Raw genomic sequence first — 19,744 nt, 5'->3', positions numbered from 1 at the left:
CCTGTTCCCAGCAGAGCCTCGGTGTTACCCCCAGACAGCAGCACTGGGAGCAACCTCCCCAAGAGACAAACCACCTTTGACACCTGGTGAGTGGAATTTGCACCTGGACACAATGCCAGGGGGTGTTTTTAACAGAGGAGAGAACCCTCATGCTTTTCTCCAGATGTGCAATTGTCCATGGGCTCAATTAAACAGTTCAACTGGCAGAGCATGGCATGTTTTCTGTCCCCTTCTGAGCAGCAAGAAACACTTCATTGCACCCATGACATGAATTCATTAAATTTGCTTTTGTCCAGTCTTTCACAGTTTTTTCCCTGCTATTAACCTTCAGTTAAAGATAGTGCAGAGTGTTTGTGTGTGTATAGTGTGTATAGCAATTGTGGATTCCAGAAGCATGAATTGTCAGCCAAGTGGAAAAAAAACCCCAAAATGCATGTTTCCATATCTAAAATAGGACWATATTAATGAAGAATAGTTTCACCCTCCAATGGGGACTGCTGCTCTTTTTRTTTACACACAGAARGAAGTGAATAYATTCTATGGAAAATGGACTAGGCAWCATTTTAATGSTATATATTGATTTGAAAAGATTAAAAGCATCACATGACTCCATTATATAACATAGAGCTCTTAACTTTAATTATGCTAATAAAATGACAGCATATCCATAACCTTTCAGGACTTAAAGGGAAATACATGAATTTTGTTTCTCTGAGAGCTGTTTGGCTTTGAAATAATCTTATACTTTGTTAAATCACAGTAAAKCACATTGAATAAAAATAAGCAGATGGAGCTTCAAAGGGTTGGTGGGAGGAATGGRCTGCATCCATTTGCATGGTTCAGCTGTGCTTTGAACACCTCTCTCTGAAAGGCCACAAAGTCTAAAAAAGCCTTTCAGTGGTTTGTTGACTCCATGTGTTTTCAAACAAATAACTCAGTGTTAAAATAGAATGGGTGGTGGGTGGTGGGCAGTTGGTGTTTCAGCTGTGTCAGGTTTGATTCCTGTGTCAGTAATAGAAGATGTTCACTCCAGAACCCTTCTCACCTGCTCTGATTCAGCAGAATCTTCTTCCTGCCCTTCAGTAGCTCCACCTCCTCCATTTGCTGCAGTTAGCTGAGGAAAGCAGTCATTTGTGTAAAAAGGTGGTAACTTATGTTGTGATTTATGTGGCTAAAGAAGGTATTTATTCCTGCTGTTAAACCCTTTCACATATTGTGTTGTCCTTCCTATCTGGATCTTTCTATCTTGCATATAACATAAGACAACTGGAATCTTGCTTTGCTTTATAAATCATTCAGCAATATATTGTCWTGACTGCAAAGAAACATGTAATGTTATTTGAACTCTGAACTGGAAAAAAGCATATGTTATTAGAGCTGGTTGGGAATTTTTTTTATGAAGTATTTTTTTTTGTTTACAATGACAAATTATCAAAACCAAAACTTTTCAAAGGAATTGGCTGATATCCATTAACCCTTTATTGGGAAGATTCTTCAGCTCCAGGATGGAATTGCCAGTCAAAACCAGAGATACTCTGAAAATAACAGATATTTTGGAGGCAGCAGTATTTTTTAGAATATGAGAAACTTGAGTGCAGGGTCTTTGTTCCTTGTTATTTAAACCAGAAGGTGAACCAAGATTGTAGATCTAACAAGTGAATGCCCTGAACCAGAAGTTAGAGGTTATTCTGGAGCACATTTTCTGGTTCCCTCAGTATATTCTCCTGAAGCTGTTTCATTTGTTGAATATGGCCTCGTGAAAAAGGCCCTTCATTAACTTTGAGACAGATTGAAGTCTTTGCTTCAAATGATGTACTCAGATATTTTCACAGAGTGAACAGCACCTTTGAGAGAAGAATCCACAGAAGAATAAGCAATTATTCTGATGAAATGGGAGGARTAGCAGTATCTGCAACACCAAGTTACTGCTATTTTGGCATGTGCTTATCTTTCTCTTTTCTTTTCCTACTCCCTATTTTCCCAAAGTGTTTCCTGCCCAGCTCTACATGCTAACTCTGTTCAAGTTGTCCTGGCAATGSTCACTGTGGTTGCAAAATTGTTCTGTGCCATAAATGCAGCTTAATCAGATTCCTGAGTGGTGAAGAGTCTGTGTTCCTCTGCTTAATTTTCTGTACAGAAGTTGTGTAAATGATGATGGAAATGTTGAAAGCTCTAATGGAATGTGATTCTGCTTGCATCARTTTGATGATGAAGTAAATATTTGATGTTTGACTGACACACCAAGCTGGTACCTGACAATTCATCCCCAATTCTGAGTGATGTGTATTCCAGCTGGACTGGCACTACTGTAAAATATTGCTTCTCATTCTATTGCTGTGTGTTGCCTTTCTGCTGTCAGAGATGCTGTCAATGTTTGCTGGACTGAATTGTCACAGATGTTCCCTTGTCTTTGTGTGCATTTCTTGGCTCTGTCCCCACTGTCCTGCCTTTTAAAATAAAGATGTTATAAACTTGACTTTTGTCATCAGATTTTACTCTGAAATTACTAGATCATTTCTCAACTTCAGACAGCTTGATTTGAAAGCAGGCAAATTTTTCATCCTTCTAGAAAACCTTTTCTTTGCTAGAGTTTAATTTCCTGTAAATAACCTTAAACTTGCTCTATTTTTAATTTTTGATACAAGAACAGATGTTTTATTCTCTTTTATTCACACAAGCTTTGTCCTGGGCAAAATCARTAGGTTTAGGCAAGATGTTTAATTGTGCCAGAAGGTTGGCCTGAGTTATCTKTMCCATTGTCATAATTCTAAAATCTCKTTAGAATAAATCCCACCATGCAGTTCTGCATCTCAGATCTTCCTGGAAGTGTTTGTATTCACTGCTTTTGAGATATTTWGGGGCTTCTGGAAAGCATTTTTATTCAGACCTTTTATGTCCACACCAATGCAGAGTCATATCTTCTCTAGCATATGTCATACATATCTGCAAAAATAATMAAAAATAGGAACTATACATATAATAGTGATTTTTAATATGTATAAAATATATGTAAACACACACAAAATTTCTGTCACACACAAAATTTCCTGTCATTCAGGAAAAGAAAAAAAAAAAAAATCTCACTCTTACGAGAGTAAAAGGCTGAAGACTTTCTCCACTATTATGTTTCAAGGCTCCAGAACAATTCAATATTTTATAAACAGGACATCACTGACTATTTTATTATCTCAGTATCAGTGTAACATTACAGTCACATTTGCAATTCCTGAAAGTAAAAGGTTACCAACATCTAAACAAGTTAGTTTAGTGCATGTTCAGCTGTGTGTACAGCATGACTTTTGCTGCATTTTAAATACTTTCTGGTTCTTTAATGGAATTTRTAAAAAAAAGCCCAGGAAATTGCAAATTCTGAATGATATTCTGTATATGAGATAATAGATCTGGAGCTTATTACAGTTAATAAATCCTCCTCTCCACATGAAAAATAAAAAATTGCAGTTCCAAACAGAATTCAGATTTGATCTTTGATWTTTAAGCTTTCAATGCCAGACTTTTAGCCCATGAGGTTTTACTGTGAGCTTCAGCTTGTGGGATTGAGATTCTTACCTTGAACTCTTTATTTGAATATCTTAATGAGTTTGTGCCATTTTCTTGCCTTTCCTAAATGGGAACTGTGTAAGTGCCCCTTGAAGGGTCTTGAAGCAGAACTTGGAGAATTGGTGTTTGTCCATTGATCTTGCAAAGAAAAGTTCAGCAATGTCAGCAAAGCCTCAGTGAGACAAACCCTTCCTGATGATTGGATCAGAAAATGGAGCACTCAGAGGGTTCCAAACCCTGCTGGGATTTGGGTTCTTGAGGAATTACTGAAACAAACAGAGGAATCCCTCCCAAAAGAGCTGTGTGCAGTAGAATCTCTGTGAATCATGAACACAAAATGCTTCTGTTTTTCCTCCTGGCTCCTGTCCCAGTGCTTCAGCTTGCTCCCCACATGCATGTTTGCTGCTCCCCCCATTGCCCTGCATGAATCTTTCCTACCTGCAGCAATAAATAACAGTGACACTCACAGGATTTCTGTTTGTTCTTGCCTTTCCAAGGGTTTCAGATCAGGAGAACCAATGTGTTCTGCATTTTATGTCCTAAGCGTGCAGAAGATACACAAAGATAAAATGGCAAAGCCCAGCACATTTTGCCTTTGGTTTCTGCTTGAGAATTGGGGTTATTCTCTAGGGCTTCTCAAACCTGCTTCTCTATTTGCTGCTAAAACAGCATTTAGCAGATTCTGGTGGAACTGATTGCTTTCAAGAGCTGAAGCTTTATGCAAAATACTGAGATATTTGCAGTATGTTGTAAGAGTTTAGTGTTGTGTGATTATACCATGCAGATTTTTTTCTGATAATCCTGATTTTTTACTGTACTGTCATGWTCTGAAAATCATTTTTTGGGATGCCTAAAATATCCCCGGGTTTCRTCATCGATCAAAATGTTCTGCTCTATTTTTACTCAGTACAAAATCCTGGTGTTGAAGCTTCCTGCTGTAATGCTATATATGTTCACTCTCTTCCCATAATGAGCATGTGTTTTGAGGCAGTTGCTTTTCAAGGTCAGTGCTTTTTCAGATAACTGTACTGCAATGTGAGTCACAGGAGTTAATGACATCAACCATTCACTATAAAACCACTGGCTTTGGGTAAGCAGCAATTGGAAATGAGCAGTTCTCATTTTCCCATTCTCTCTGCTCACTGTAGTCATAAAGAGGAAATGATGGTGCAGAATTTCATTTCTCTCCTCTCTGCTGTGTTGAGCAGTTTTCTCATCCAGGTTCACTGAGCCAAAGAAAAGAATCACACTTGGGTGAATCTCTGTCTAAAAGTATGGCAAAAATTGTTCCAGTTTTCACTCTGAAGATTAACTTCACCTTTTGAAATTTAGCATCTCCATTTTGGAATAGACTTTGGAATAGAAAAGCCATAGCAAGCCATTGAAATATTYGAAAGGGCAGTGTATGTTTGTGATGTTATAAACATATTCATGATATTAAACTAGAAATTATTTCCTGTAGTAGTGTTGTAATATCCACATTAAATATATGTTGTCATGCACCTGAATATATTCCCTGGATCTAGACAGAAGTTCCAAAAAAATCAAAATCAGGAAAATTTCAACCATACTCCCTGCCTATTAATCTTTTTGCTAAAACCATTCTCTTAATCAACAGTTTCACTTCATTAATTTAAACCCTGCATGTGTTTATATGTGGAACCAGGTAACATTTCAAGCTTGAGATATAAACTGAGGAACTGACACCACCTCCCAGAGTGGAGATCATTTGATCAATTATTAGGATGGCTCCAGTGATATCTACCCCAAGTAGAAATTGAGGAGCTGACACCACCTCCCAGAGTGAAGATAATTTTATTGGTTATTAGGATGGCTCCAGTGATCTCTACCCCAAGCATGTTTTTCACATTTGCTCAGAAAGAAAACCAGTCAGCTTGGCTGTAGTAGCAGCTGAATCCCCAGTGACAGCAGAGCATTCAGAGCCAGAATTGGAAGGCAGTGACAGTTGTGGTGGACATGAAGGGTACATCACAGTCACTGCAGGAAAAGCTGCTCCTGTKTGTCACTGAGCCCTAAAACACTGCCTTTCCTTCAGCTTTTCCATCAGGACTATGGAATCATTTCTTTTTGTTTTCATGCCATTTAAGGGTGAAAAAGGACTATGAAATGCCCCAGTGTGACTTTCTGTGTGTGTTAGTTGATTTAACCCTTGTCATTCTCTGGATCCAGGCCAGAGGCAGAGCTGTCTGACTGTGYCTTCCAGAAGAGTCTTTGGTCCTGATTTGAAATGTAAAGATGGGAAATCACTTCACCAGGGGGTTTGTTCTGGCAGTTAATGATGTTATTGTGAAAACCAGTGCTTTATTTCTGATACACTTCTGTGGCTTCATCATCCACCGACCTGTTCTTGTTACACCTTTGCCCTTTAGTTAAAGATTTTTGTAGTGTTCTGTAATTTCTTCCCCAATAAGTAGCTGTGGATCATGATCAAGGAAACTGAATATTTGGGCTGTTTTGGCTGTGGTTTTAAACACACTAAAGAGATTGAAATCTCTGAAATGATTTCTGTCATGCTTTCCTGCACTGTTTTCCATTTTCAAGCTGTTTTAAAGGACAGTAGAGCTGCACTCAGTTATGTCTCACACTGTCCTCCATAAAGCATCTTTTTACCCCATGGAAGTGCTTCACACCCCTGGTTTTCTGTGCTTATTGAAGGTAACRTGTTATTTATCAGCTGTAGTTGCTTCAGCCTGTAAGTTCAGAGTTTAAAGGTGGAAATTCTCTCTTCAGGCAAGTCTCCTGTTTTATTTTCGGGTCACTCCTTTTGGCAGCACTGTCTCACCCACACATAACAAACTAAGGAAGGTTTTCAGTTAAATGGACAGCAACAAACCCCAAATCCCTGATAAATGTGGAACTGTGTCAGCAAGAGCAGCAATTCCATGAAATGCTCCTCTCTTTGCAACTCCTGCTCTGCTCAAGCCGTGGATAAACGGGACCTGTTAAACCTCCTCACCATTGTATGTGCTCCAGATCYGCTTCTCGTTTTTCTAAAACACCTCCTGTGTGATGTTTTGGGTTGAGTATTAAATTCTGGCTTTAAAGAACACTTGCATGCTTTCCTTTTCCCTAAAKAACTATTCATTGGTTTGAACTAATCATTTTACCCTAACACTGTGTACCTCCTGTCCCTTTAATAATCTGGTACTTGTGTAGTAACCCTGGAACCAATGAATGCTCMAACTTTAAGTATTTTTTTACTTTAATCAATAATTTACCTTCTTTGGCATCAGAAATTAAAGTAATACCAAAGTAAAGTTTCTCTTACAATACCTTATTTCATATTTAGGAAAAGTCCTGAAAACCTTAACAGTCACTCAGAGCAGCTCAAGGAGAAAGAAAAACAAGGTTTTTTCAGGGCAATAAAAAAGAAAAAGAAGAAATCTCAAAATGTAAGTATGCAGCATTTCTAATAAAGAAATTGTTTATTCGTTTTGCACTATACCATTTTAATGTGTTGGATTAGTGCAGTGCCTTTGTATTATTTATGTGTTTGTGTATATTTGTTCTTTTATTTTTTCACTTCATTATATGAAAGTGAAATTCTTCTCCTGTTCAGGTTTGATTTTTTTGCCTTTTCAAATATTTCTTCACCTACCAGTCCTGTGCACCTTTGTTTTCACTCAGACCCTTTGAGAGCCAGTTTTGAAGCAAGGTTTAAGATGATGGTGTGACAGTTTTTTTTTTCAGGATGTGGTGACGCTGTTCCAAGAATAATAAATTCATTGTTGTGTGTCCCCAGAGCTTGAATCGTTTCAGGCACCCATACAGAGAAAATGAGATTGTTACAAATGAGAATTCTTTCCAGTTTATTTTGGAGAAGTGTTTTGGTAACAGCCTGTGCTTCTTGCTGCATCCCATGAAGGAATGAGGATGATGTGCCTTAACCATTCTTAAATGTTTTATGTTTTCTTCARGGAATGGATTGTGCCTTTTTTTTAATTCAGTATAAGTCTTTGGTGTCTCATACATTTTTTCATTTTTGGATAGTTTTTGGGAGGGAGAAAGCASTTTCTTTTATCAGAAAGTAGTGGTRTACTGACATCTCACCAAGTTTTATAATGAAGATATCCCTAAGAACTAAATGTAATCTCAAATGTAAGCTCTGGAAGCAGTAAAACATTTTAAATGTTTTTATAAACATGAATTGAACATGTAAATGTTCCTGTAAGTGTAAATGCAGTTCTAGTTTTGAAGATTCTCAGGATGGAGTAAATCATTCCTGGCAAAGGGAAGTGACTTCATTAAAATATTTACTGTCAGGGAATAAAGTGTTCTGAGTCTGGGTGTTGGTGCAGGGCTGGAAATGGGGACAGAGGGGTGATTGTCAGGCTTTTTGTTGTTTTGGGGTTTTTAATGTCTTTGAGCTGTGTGGATCATGCACATGAGCATGAACTGCACTCAGAAATGTTCCTCTCCTTGTGCTGGGCAGGCTCAGCAGTGGATCTGCCCCTCCCTCTGAACTGTTCAGCTCAAACCTGTGCACAGTTCAGTGTAAATGTGAGCATTTTACTGCACAGCTGAGCACGTGTCTGCATTATATCTGGGATTATTGGTACCAAARTGCCATGGAAGGATAGCAAACCAAAAGGCTGTTGGTTCCAGTGGTGCATTTTCAAGGGAAAAAAAAAAAAAGGTTAAATTTGCACTGATTTTTAATTTACTCTGATTCCAGCCATCCAGACATGGTGGCAGAGAACACTCCAATAGCTGATGGATGGAGCATTAATTACTTCCAGATTAAACTGTGTGAAAGAAATACATCCTGGACTGTGTTGCCTCTCGAAATTTGKCATTTTACAAAACACCCAAATCAAAAGTACCTTGATCTATAGCTACCAAAACAATCACTGATTACAAGATAAAGCAGATTTATAGATAACCCTTACTCCTGTTTGTTCTCACTCTTAAGGAGAAGGGTAGAGGGGAATGGAGAGGGAGAGAAGGGAAAACTGTGTTTGATACTTAGGGCTGGTATCTCTCAGAAAAATAAATAAATTGTGAGATAAGGTAGTGATACAACTCTCTCATCCTCAGCTACAAACTTGCTGAGATCAGCTTCAGTTTTGGATCCAACTAGAGGCAGAAAATCCTCCTTTCATTTCTGTGTACAGTTTACCAGGACAGTATTAGGGACAGACTGATGAGTGTTCACRTGTCCTGCAAGTTCAGACCCTGTTTTTGGTTCTTCATCTGTTAGCTGAAAACATCTACCTAACAAATGTTGGGACATCCTTTAGGATCTTCCAGCACAAACAAAAATTCCTGCCTTCAATTCAGCAGCAAGCTTTGCTTCAGYAGTAAAAGCTGTTCACAGCACTGTAAAATCAGCTCTTCAACTGTGCACATTTCCTATGAATTCAGATTAAAACTCTTAAGAGACACCTTATGACTACCCAAGTTTTTGGGGTTTTTTTTCTGTAATTGATACAGATTCCTACAAGTATGAAATTGCAGTTATTGACTCAAACCCAGGCTTTCTCCAGTAAATCACAAACCAGACCTGAGGACTGTCCCAAAGCTGGGAACCACACAATAGCTGTGATTTAATTCTGATACCCTTTGGCAAGTCTCATTTGCTGGTGATCATCATCACAGGAGTCATAAAAGATACCTGAAATGGGATTGCAGACATCTTCTTGTTGATGTCATTCTCAAAATCCCAGAACTGACCCCATTTCCTGGTGCTTCCTGCTGTGGTTGTTCCATGAGGGATTTTTCCTGCAGTTCTCCAGTGGATAACAATTGTCACTGCCTGCTCTGGGAATTCTTTGCAATATTGTGTTTGCAKAGCTGCTCTCAGCCGTTCCCTTTCCATCCTTTGAGGTGTTTTAGTTGTGTAGCAAAAGGTTTAGAGGTTTAAAATCACCGTTTGATCTGTCACCTGCCACCAAACAATGTGATATCCGTGGGGTTGTGCACAGTCCCAGTAGGCACTGTCTGTCTTCAGAGGAATCTGAGTTTTGCAGATTTTGGGCACTTATTTCAAGAAATTATCTTCATTACAGTTGCAGGTGAGCGTTTTTCTTAGCAATTCTTTGATTCCTTTTTTAGTTACTGAATTTGAAACAGGAAATTCTTCTGACCATAAAGTTCCTAAACATGAGCTRTGCTGATTGCTGACTTTCATTAACTTGGGTAGAATTTAGAAGCTGAAACTCCTTGTTTTTGGTAGTGCATCCACTATTTTATTTAGTCCTACAATAATTCTATTGTATAATAAAGTTTTCTTCTGATAGGCAGGAAAATGCAAGGCACAGCAAATGTGTCCTGTGCTTATTTGCACCTGAGCAGGGCAGAAATATTCCCATTCATAATTCRAGTACCTGATAGTTCTGTTTGTTGTTCATGCATCCATGGGTATTTCTGTGGTTGTGCTACAGAAATTAAAATAAAGCCGTGTACTTGAGTTATATGTGAAGTTGCTGATTGCATATTTATGTTAGAACTGAAATAATTCATCTTGGAACCCTGGCTCTTCTTGCAAGTTAAAAATAGAAAGCTTTGTTTTTTCCTAGAGTAACTATCACCTGCTCATTCTGAAACCAACTGCTATTATTGTTAGTGTGTCTTTAATATTTTCTTTGTATAAAAATAAGAAATGTCATGCTGCTTTAGGTTATTATCAGAAATACAAATGATTGCCAGAGTTACAGGATTTGATCCAAAGCTCAATAAAATCAACAAGACCTACCAGCTGTTTCCAAAGGCTTTGAAATAAATCCATTCTGTATTTATTACATTCCTAATGAATATGGATGTGAGAATAGGTGTACTGATCTTTGTATACATGCTTTCTATGCATTGAGTTCCTTGAATTAATCCCACAGGCTTTTTCCAATCATTAATGTATTTTTCCAAAGCAAATTATAGTGTTTATAACATGTATTGTCAAATTAAAAAATAAAAAAAAAAAGAAAGTAAAGAAAAGAATTAACACAGTAAGGGCAGATCTCTTGAATTGAAACACTRAGCATTTAGTTTTTGTGTCTTATATTGCAGACAGACTCCACCAACGGCGAGAATCCAAGCATCAAGAAATCACTCTTTCCTCTTTTTAATTCAAAGAGTAATTTAAAGCATAGTTCTTCTTTGAAAAAACTTCCCGTAGTCACTCTACCAATGGTATTCATTTTTAAGTACAGTAGCACTGTAAAATTCTCCAGTAAATTTGTTTTACTGACTACAGCAGCATGTGGTTTATTTTCATGGTATCACTTCCTCTTCATGCCAGTTAAGTATCTTGGGCCAGTTCAATAAATTTAAGTAAAAATGGCAGTTCTGTTGAAACAGATTGTGCCTAAAAAAAAATTCTTTTAGTATTTAATATAGTGAAAATGTAACATACACAGTTCCACAGAGAATGAGCCTTGTGAGTAAGACTRAGGAAGGAAAATAATTGTGAAACTGTGTATGTTTAAAATAAAACTGTCTTGTTCAGGAAAAAAAATAACCTGGTTTGGTTTACAGCTATATTGTGAATACATAACTTTATACAAACTACTCCTTTATATATAAATAAATCAAATACTAACAATGGATTATCTGAACAGAACTTCAGCTCATGTGTCTGTTGTATTTTTGTTTGTCTTGGTTGTTCATGGTAAAAGACAGCTTGYATTAAAAATCCATTATATTTTGACTGTCCTTTTTTTGCTTAGAATTCTTGAAATGAGATAAAAAGCTACATGTAAGTTTTAAATTATCCTTCTGCCATAAAGTTTCAGCTGTTTAATTTTTGCTTTAGTTTGGGATATTCGTGGAGGAGAAGAATGATGGGAACAGAGAAAGCTCTTGGTTCTGTGATGTCAGTTAAAACATCAGTTCAGAGAGATTCTGGGAACAAATTTATAGAACTGATCCATGGTCTTAACTGCCGTATGGAATGCTTTTTAAATGAAGATGAGGCTCAACAATATATTTTTTTTTAAATTTTATTTTTGAGGCCTTGTTTAACTGCTCTTTCTTMCAGCAAATGACACTAACAGCATGTGAATGCTTTAAGGGCTGAGGGTGGAGCAAATCTGCATGATGTCCACACTGCACTAAATGTGGGGAAATTAYTGAGAGGACATTGCAATTCTGCTTCACTTGTGCTCTGTAATTAACTGTGGGAAACTGTTCATAGTAATCCTAAGAAAATATTAGAGGACTGGTATTTCATATTTTGTTGCAGATGCCTAACACTGAAGGTCAGGATCTCTTGGCATTACAGAAAGCCATTCATTCTTCCAATCACCAGAGCAGCAGGCAGAAGGATTGGCATCCTGAGAAGATGACAGAAATCCAGCCTCATGTAAGTGGCATTTTCAATTCCCTGTGCATTAATAGCACTGATGTATCTCTGCTGAACAGAAAAATTGCATTTGACGTGGTTTCCCAACTTTCTAATTCCTTGCTCACCGGATGTAAAAGATCATGTACCTGCAGTCCTGCATTACTATTTCAAAATGTGGACGTGACTGACAAGGAAAAGAGAATAAATGTCCTGTCCTTTGAGCCCCTCAAAATATTGGTCACGTTTTTGCATTACAGRCACCAGTGTTGAGTGTTGTGTGGTGGCAGAGCAGTGCTGTCCAGAGCTCTGTCAGGATGGTGAATTCAGGGGTGGCTGCTGCTCATTTGACATTGCTGTGTCACCAGAGCATCCAGAGCAGTCCCAGTGTGGCTGTCACACCATAGTGCAGTCCCAGCAGCTGCATTTGGAGCACAGAGCWCTGTGTTAGTGCAGCTTCTTCTCCAGAACAAGAGCAGGGTTTGGGAGGGTCAGTGCCGTGCTCCATTGTTGTCCCGCTGCAAACTGGACAAGGGTTTGTTGCAGCTGCAGTGTTGGAAGAATCGAGTTTCTCTGTGAGCTGTGGAGTTCARTGAGTGCTTTCACCCCGCTCTGTGTGCTCAGGCTTCCCCAGGCTCTTGCTCCCATTTTCAGTAACCCACTGTCACCATTTCCCTTTAACCTTTCCAGTAAAAGAAGCTGTGGGAGACCAGAGCTCCCATCACCCAGCAGACAGAATGTGTAACTGCTGAGTTCTGCCACACCTCGTTTCAGTGCAGATGGTTACTCAAGACTCAATCTAACCCATAATTGATGTTCATGACATTTTTAAGAACTTTGTATTTCTGAAATCTGTGCTTCATAAAATGTGGCTGAGGTTCTTAACTTAATAGCAGAAGACGTAACAGATGGACAGTTTCTGCAATTGTCTGTGCCTGCATTTTTGAAGGAAACGAGGATAAAATCATTGATGGGAGCAATGGATGGAATGGATTCTCCTTTCTGATGGAGAAGAGTTCCATCYTTCCAGGTAGCTGATAGATTGGATTGTGATGAGAAGACATTTTCTCAGGTGTGGAATCGTAGCTTGGAATGAAATACATCAAACACACGTGAAAGGTGAAGAAGTGCTGGGAAGTTCGAGATGTTCGGTTTAGGATGTGACAGTTTCCTTTATGGAAAATCTGATGTGATGGAGCTTTTGTCCATGTTTTCCAGAGCCAGCCATTGAAGTCTCTTCGGAAGCTCCTGCACCTGTCCTCGAACCACCCCGTGGCTGCAGATTCTCGTTTCCAGCCCCTGCCCAGCCAGGCAGCCAAGGGCTCCTTTGCCGAGGTGCGGATCCACCCCATGAGCCAAAGCTCCGCGGGCGCCGTGCGCTCCGAGGCACAGCCCAAGGGCAGAGCCACCCTGCAGATCCCCGGGCAGCTGGAGCCCTCCTGGCACGTGTCCCCTGTCCCCAGAGCYGTGGGGGACACGTCCCCCTACCCCGAGCAGCCCCCCAAGAGCCAGAACGGGCACAGCTACGGCCGCACGAACCGGCCGCGGATGCCCAACCTCAACGACCTGAAGGAGACGGCGTTGTAGTGCCCTGGATGGTGAGAGCAGCCCGAGCGTGGTGTTGTGTGGTGAGACTGCATTTCCAGTGCTACAAATGTGCAATGTGTGTGCAGTGGGTGTGCAGCACCACGGACACGGCCAGGGATTGTACAGGACACTGCTGAGCTGGGAATTGGCGTCAGCAGAATGTCCCTGGTGCCAGGCAGAGTGTGCTGCTCAGGGAGAAAACGCATTGCCCTTTTCTCTCATTTACATTCCAGCTCAGTGCACATCTCTGCCTGAAAGCTGGGGGACTTCTGCTGTGGATGGCACTTCCAAGGGTGAAAACATTGTCCAGACCTATGCCCTTACCACATTTTTTGCTGCCTAGTTAAAACAGTGGGGTTTATGTGATAAAAGTGTATCCCCGTTAAGGGTTTAAAGTTAAATTGTATGTCTTAAATTTGTTTTTTAAACTTCCATATTTGATAGGATTTGTAATATTTATTTATGATGACCTAATATCGTACTGTTATAATCATATCTTTTATGTTATAATGTAAAGTTATTTTGAGCTGTTTGAAACATTGTGAAGCAGTGCAACAGCTACGGTAGTTTCTATAAAAAACTAACAGTAACATTTATATATTGCATCAGGAGTATTTTATTCTATATATAAATATATATATAAATGGAAAATAACTGTCTGTTTTTTAAATATACTCATTTAAAAGAAAAGTATTGTTATGACACTATCTGCCATATTTTTTATACATTTGTGATATAAAGTGCAGTATTATACTTCTAATAAAAGGAAGTTGAATGTGGATATAAACGTGACTGTAACAGTATGAATCTCACTTGGCTGTGAGAGCCCAGTGTTATAAGCATTATTGGTAACAACAAAAGACAACATTCAATTCCAAGCTTTATGATGGGCTGTTTTGTTGGAAGTGTTGGCTAGATGCAAGAGACTGCAGAACTGTACAGTAACCTAAATGTGGTGTGTTCTCCCCTGTGTCCTTAGCTTTCCTAGTAATATTAAYGGGATTTCTGCACCAAGAGCACAGAGCCCAAGTACCAAATTTTTGTTTCCTCTAAAGAGAATAAAGTGCCCCATGACTACAAGCGAAAGCAGGTGCTCTTCCACTTAATAGCAGGGGTGAAAACCAAAGAAACAYGCATGAATTGCAAGTGAAATGCAAAACTTGGACACTTAAGCATAGCATGGCACTGCAGATCATGGTATAAGCTTTTATGCATATGTGTATTTTACATCTCTAGCAATCTATTAACTAATAAGATAAACACTGTATTAGAATTTAAACTACTCTTGCACTTTTTTATTATATTTCAGGATGTATTTAAAGCTACGAATCTGATATTTGGATATTGAGGGAGAAGGTTGCCATGCAACTTGATTTCTCCTTAGGTCTTACCATCCAAATATTCCCATACCCAGTTCAGCTCCCAGTCCCAGCAAAATCCAAGATTTTGGGTTCCAGTCTCCTGTACAGCACAGTTCAAACTGCCTTTACCTTGTGAATGTCACGTGTAGCTACTACACACCTGATTCCTCTGTTGCTACCAGTAAAGAAATCAAAGCTGAGCCTTTGGAGTCAAAAGAGTTAAGCCAGTCTAAACTTTGTGCAATAAGTGAGAGCCAGGCCTGTAGTGTCAGAACAATACAATCTTTCCTTTTTAAACTCATTAGTTCTACTCCCTCATTACTCTRCAGCACAGTTTGTTTTCTAGATGCTGTCCTGTACTTGCAAATCCACTGTCTTTTCCAAAAAGAGGTTAAGCTGAATGTAAATTTGATGATTTAGCCATAGCAGTTAACAGAAGCAGCCAGGCAGTAAAAGCTGAACTTCCTATTGGGTACCAATGCAAACTGGACCCACTGTTCAGCACCTCCTGAGTCACCAAAGTTCCAACAACAGCAAATTGGGCAACACTACTGCAAAAATTGCTGTCAGAAAGAACAGTGTGGAAGGATGTCACATCAGGTTTGTCCAGGACTAGAAATCACTAAAATTCACTAAATTTGAAAAATTACARGATAGGAATTCTTTCTTTGTCAGTTGCCTGCAAGAAAAGTGCATGTGATTTTTCTATAGATAGATATGATATGTAATGTTTATATATATATGATATATACTGTGTTGATATATCATATATATAGCATATATAAATACAGTAGATATGAAAGGCTATTCAGTTTTTTTTCTAAGTTCAGTGGGCATCCAGGAAAGACATTGTGATGTTTATTTGTTGTCACTGTCAGAGTTTAGCATTTATTTCAGCAGTCTCTGTCAGACTCATTGCTTGGCCAGAGCTACATCAGCCCTGCTTTGGACTGGGCTGATGGCATGAAATCCCCCACAAAAGCACTGTCTGAGAGAGAGGGGCTCTGAGGACACTGTGAATGTCTCTTTTAGGGCAGCAGAGCTGCTGGAGGCTCTGCAGCACAAATGTGAACGAGGCTGAGGGATTGGGGGTTCAGTCTGGAAAAGGGATTGGGGGTTCAGTCTGGAAAAGGGATTGGGGGTTCAGTCTGGAAAAGGGGGCTCAGCAGGGACCACAGTGCTCTGTGCACCCCAAAGGTGGGGCAGCCTCTCCTCCCGTGTCTCAGGTGAAAGGATGAAAGGAAATGATCTTCTGTTGCACCAGGAGAGTTCMAATCAGGAAGAAAAGATCCCAGAAGAGTGTTCAGGCATTGGAATGAGCTGTGCAGGGAGGAGATGCAGTCACTGCTCTGGAAGGGTTCAGGAGGATCTCATGTGGCACTGGGGATGTGCTTCAGAGGGGATTTGGTGTTTGAGGCTGCAATGGATGATCCTAAAGCCCTGACAATTCTGTCACTCAGTCCCCAGGGAATGTTCCATTCAGACTCTTCTGAGTTCGTGTCCTTTGCCTCTGCAAGGTTTTGATTTTGCTGGAAGAGCTCTGTGCTGGGGATGGTGATGCTGGGCTGTTTGTGGCTGTTCTGATTTCTAGCAAGGAAAAATGTTTCCAAAGGATTTTTATTTTCTCAGTATCCATCAAGTTAAATCAGGGTRATCTCTGACTGTACATATAGCTGTTTAAAGTAGTTAGCAAATCTTCAAAGGTGACCCAAGGAATGTTCAAGTATTTGGTGGCCCATATTTACAGAAAGTTGTTTCTACTTCATATTGCATTTTTCTTCTTGAATTCAACAAACCATAGTAGCTTTCAGTTGGATACTAAATTGTGTTGAATGTATGTAGTATTTTCTTTCTTCTATTGGAAAGAAATACCAGCAGCTTGGCCAGCTGGTGCTGGGATGAATTGTGTATTTTTAACTTGGTATCATTCCCAATATTTAGAATATTGCTAATGTAATTTTGTCGAGGCTTTCAAAGGAGTCTTATTATAGTGACTGAGATTTTCTGACTTAATAAAGAGGAAGAGAATTAAAGAGCAAACTATTTTGTAAGTGTGAGCTTTCCTTTTCACTGGTCTGTGAGTCTTGTACTACATGCTCTATAGATTTGCTTAGTGTAAAGGATCCTAGTTAAACTGCATTTTGTTCTTCTGTAGTCTTTGGCCTTATGGCATCACTGATAATGTGAACAAAAAAGAAACTAGGTTTCAGAAATTAATTGTAATCATTTTGCAGAATTCAAGCTGCCTAAACTTGTCTATATGTTTTTACTATAGCTCTTGARCTCTTTTTAACTGAAAAAAAAGCACCTTAAGCTCATCCTGACTGAAATTGTGTAAGTGTCTAAGCTGTATTTTAAACTGCCACGTAAATGTGTTAACCTAGAACAATATCTATTTTARACAGACCTGGCCACAGAGAGCAGTCCCTTGGACTATTTAATGCTTTTTGCTCCATTTATTGCACTCCAAGCTTTGCTGCTCCTCTGAGAGGTTCCAGGAGAGCACTGGGCAGAGTTCTTGGCAGAAAGTCAATGATCCCACATTTGGTCTCTTAAAACATTCCCCAAACACCGTTTGCTCTTTGAGATCAATATTAAAGCAGGCTTTGAGCTTCCAAGTGCATTTGTCACCCTTTTCTCTGTGTCACTCCACCTTGTTCCTGGGACTCTTGAGGAAGCAGTGCCTTGTGGAAGGCTCTTCACCCTTCTTCTCATTGCAGTTTGGTCTCTTAAGAGATAAATTTTATGTGTTTAAGAACTGTATACCAACCTTTTCCTCTTTTCTCTAAAAGCTGATGAGGTGTTGGCTGAGTGGGCTCCTGTGTGCAGCCAGGAAAAGCTGTGTGTTCTCAACAATTCTGCAGACTCCCCTGTAAGAACCCAGGGAACCTGTGAGAATACAGATTTACAGCTCTGAAAGCACTGCTGTGATCTCGTAGCTAAAGCCAAACTTTGCCACTTGCAAGAGGAGCTGTGCTCTAAAGTATTGGGGGTTTTGTTCATCTCTCATTTTTTTGTTTTCTTGTAATGATTTGATAGTGAGAGTTGCTTCCAAATGCTTGTGTGTAATTAATTCTGTRTGTGTTGAACGTTGTCAGAGTAGAGCTGGGACAATATTTGCATCCCAGTCAGACAAAGTATGAAAAGGATAGCCATATGTAATATTCTGCAGATTGTGGGGTGCCARTGAATGTTTATTTTTTCCAGTCCATCTGTTAATGGGTAACATCACAAACCATGCATCCAGGCTGCTGTTCATGGTAGTACCCACCATTTGAGACAGGAGTGCCACAGAAGATGGTTGGAAAGSTGATGTGCCCTATGGAACCATTTCTGAATAACCCTCAAATCAGGACACTATTTAAGAACAGGTGCCTTTCCCTACACAGCTCTTCCTAATGGTATCATGGTATTTACCACTCACTAACTGGGTTTGTAGTGAATGAGGAAAAAAAGCCATTTAACTTCATTTTTTTTAAAGGGGGTGATTTGAATAAACTCTTTTAAAATAACACAGCTTGGAAGTTTTGGGTGTTGGCACCTTTTTCAAATGGTGGAACAGCAGCAGTTCATCAGTGGTCAGGCTCAGCAGGCAGGTGAAGGTTTGTGCTGTACCGAGGGTTGTACTGAAACACAAGATTCCTCATTTTGCAGTCATGATGCAAATTTCATTAATATTAAGCAAAGCAGATTTTATGGGAGATCCTCTTTCAGTTATAAGGGAAAAGCTGTGTTGGGTCATCCGTTCTCTCAGTGGACTGTCTTAGGTAAATCTGATGGATTAGGTCTGAATTTTAAGTTGTTCCAAGTTGTGCTTGGATGCAGATTTGTGACCTTGTGTGCAGTCAGTTGTTTGGTGCAAAAGTTGGCTTTTTTTTGCCCCACTCAGCAGAACTCACATGAGGAGTGTGAGAGGAGCAGCCCTGCTGTCTTTGGATGCTTTCAATACCCCAAAGAGCTTCTCAGGCTCRTTTGGAACAGAACAAAATATGCAGCCAGGCAAAAGTCACTCTTGAACCATGGCCCAAGAGCCTGAGCATGGAGTTGTGTCTTAGCCTAACAATGACTGCATCTCGTATTCTCTGCAGTCAATCTACCTCCTCTCTCTTGCAGAATGTGCTTGAGGTTGTGTTTGTTTATTCTGAGCTTATTGTTGACTCCAGATTTTGAAGAGACATYTAAAAAGATTCTTCCTTTAGGTACTGTTAACAACCATGTAAAAACATATTGTTGGGCCTTCATCTGAAATATTTCTGAGACTTTGAAGCCATCTGAGCTCTCTTTGGATCCCAATGCCATCCTTTGCACTGCTTTGCAGTCTTCCTTTGGCCTTCCCTTGTGGTTCTCAAATATTGCAGTTGCCTTGTTCTTTGTGTTTCTCCAGTGCAGATTTTCAGGGAGTTAGAGGCCTTATCTACCGCTCCACCCGTTTGCTGTTTTACTCAAACAGCTATCCTTAGACTTGCTCAGGATTTCCTTCACTTGATTTTCCATTTCATCTGGGTGGGATATTTTACCCCATTGTGCCCCCACCATCCACGCTGCCTGCGGGGTGTTCATTCTGCCAGGCCTGTTTTCCCAGGGCGTTGTTTCTCTGGTTTTGTTCTGAGGAGTGCAGGGTGGATCTCAGCTGCACAGACACACAAATGCATTGTGAAGTGAAGAGTTTTCCTTTCCATTGGCATTTGGATAAAGTGTGAAGAGTTTTCCTTTCCATTGGCATTTGGATAAAGTGTGAAGAGTTTTCCTTTCCATTGGCATTTGGACAAAGTGTGAAGAGTTTTCCTTTCCATTGGTATGAGGACAAATCGTGTTCACAGCACAGGTGGAATTGTGTTCAGCTTTCCTGTAGGATGTGCATCTCCTGGTGTCAACTCCTGACACATCAATCCAGTGGCAGAGCTTTAAACTCTTTAGTTCCAAGGTAAAACTTTTAGCATAG

At 39.7% G+C, this 19,744-nt stretch overlaps 1 protein-coding gene across 1 annotated transcript; it reads left to right on the top strand.

The window, feature by feature from the left end:
- The first annotated feature begins 6 nt into the window (after positions 1–6).
- LOC130587231 (cyclin-dependent kinase-like 5) lies at positions 7–19,738 on the top strand. Its single transcript, XM_057388201.1, has 5 exons — positions 7–86; positions 6,869–6,971; positions 10,582–10,704; positions 11,756–11,875; positions 13,073–19,738. The coding sequence occupies exons 3-5, from the start codon at positions 10,702–10,704 to the stop codon at positions 13,439–13,441; spliced, it is 492 nt and encodes a 163-aa protein (XP_057244184.1). The 5' UTR covers positions 7–86; positions 6,869–6,971; positions 10,582–10,701; the 3' UTR covers positions 13,442–19,738.
- Positions 19,739–19,744: the final 6 nt, after the last annotated feature.

The sequence above is a fragment of the Malurus melanocephalus genome, unplaced genomic scaffold (genome assembly GCF_030028575.1).
Source record: "Malurus melanocephalus ecotype Western Australia unplaced genomic scaffold, MMel_1.1 scaffold_1664, whole genome shotgun sequence".
Lineage (NCBI taxonomy): Eukaryota > Metazoa > Chordata > Aves > Passeriformes > Maluridae > Malurus > Malurus melanocephalus.
This window is presented reverse-complemented; position numbering and strand designations above follow the sequence as displayed.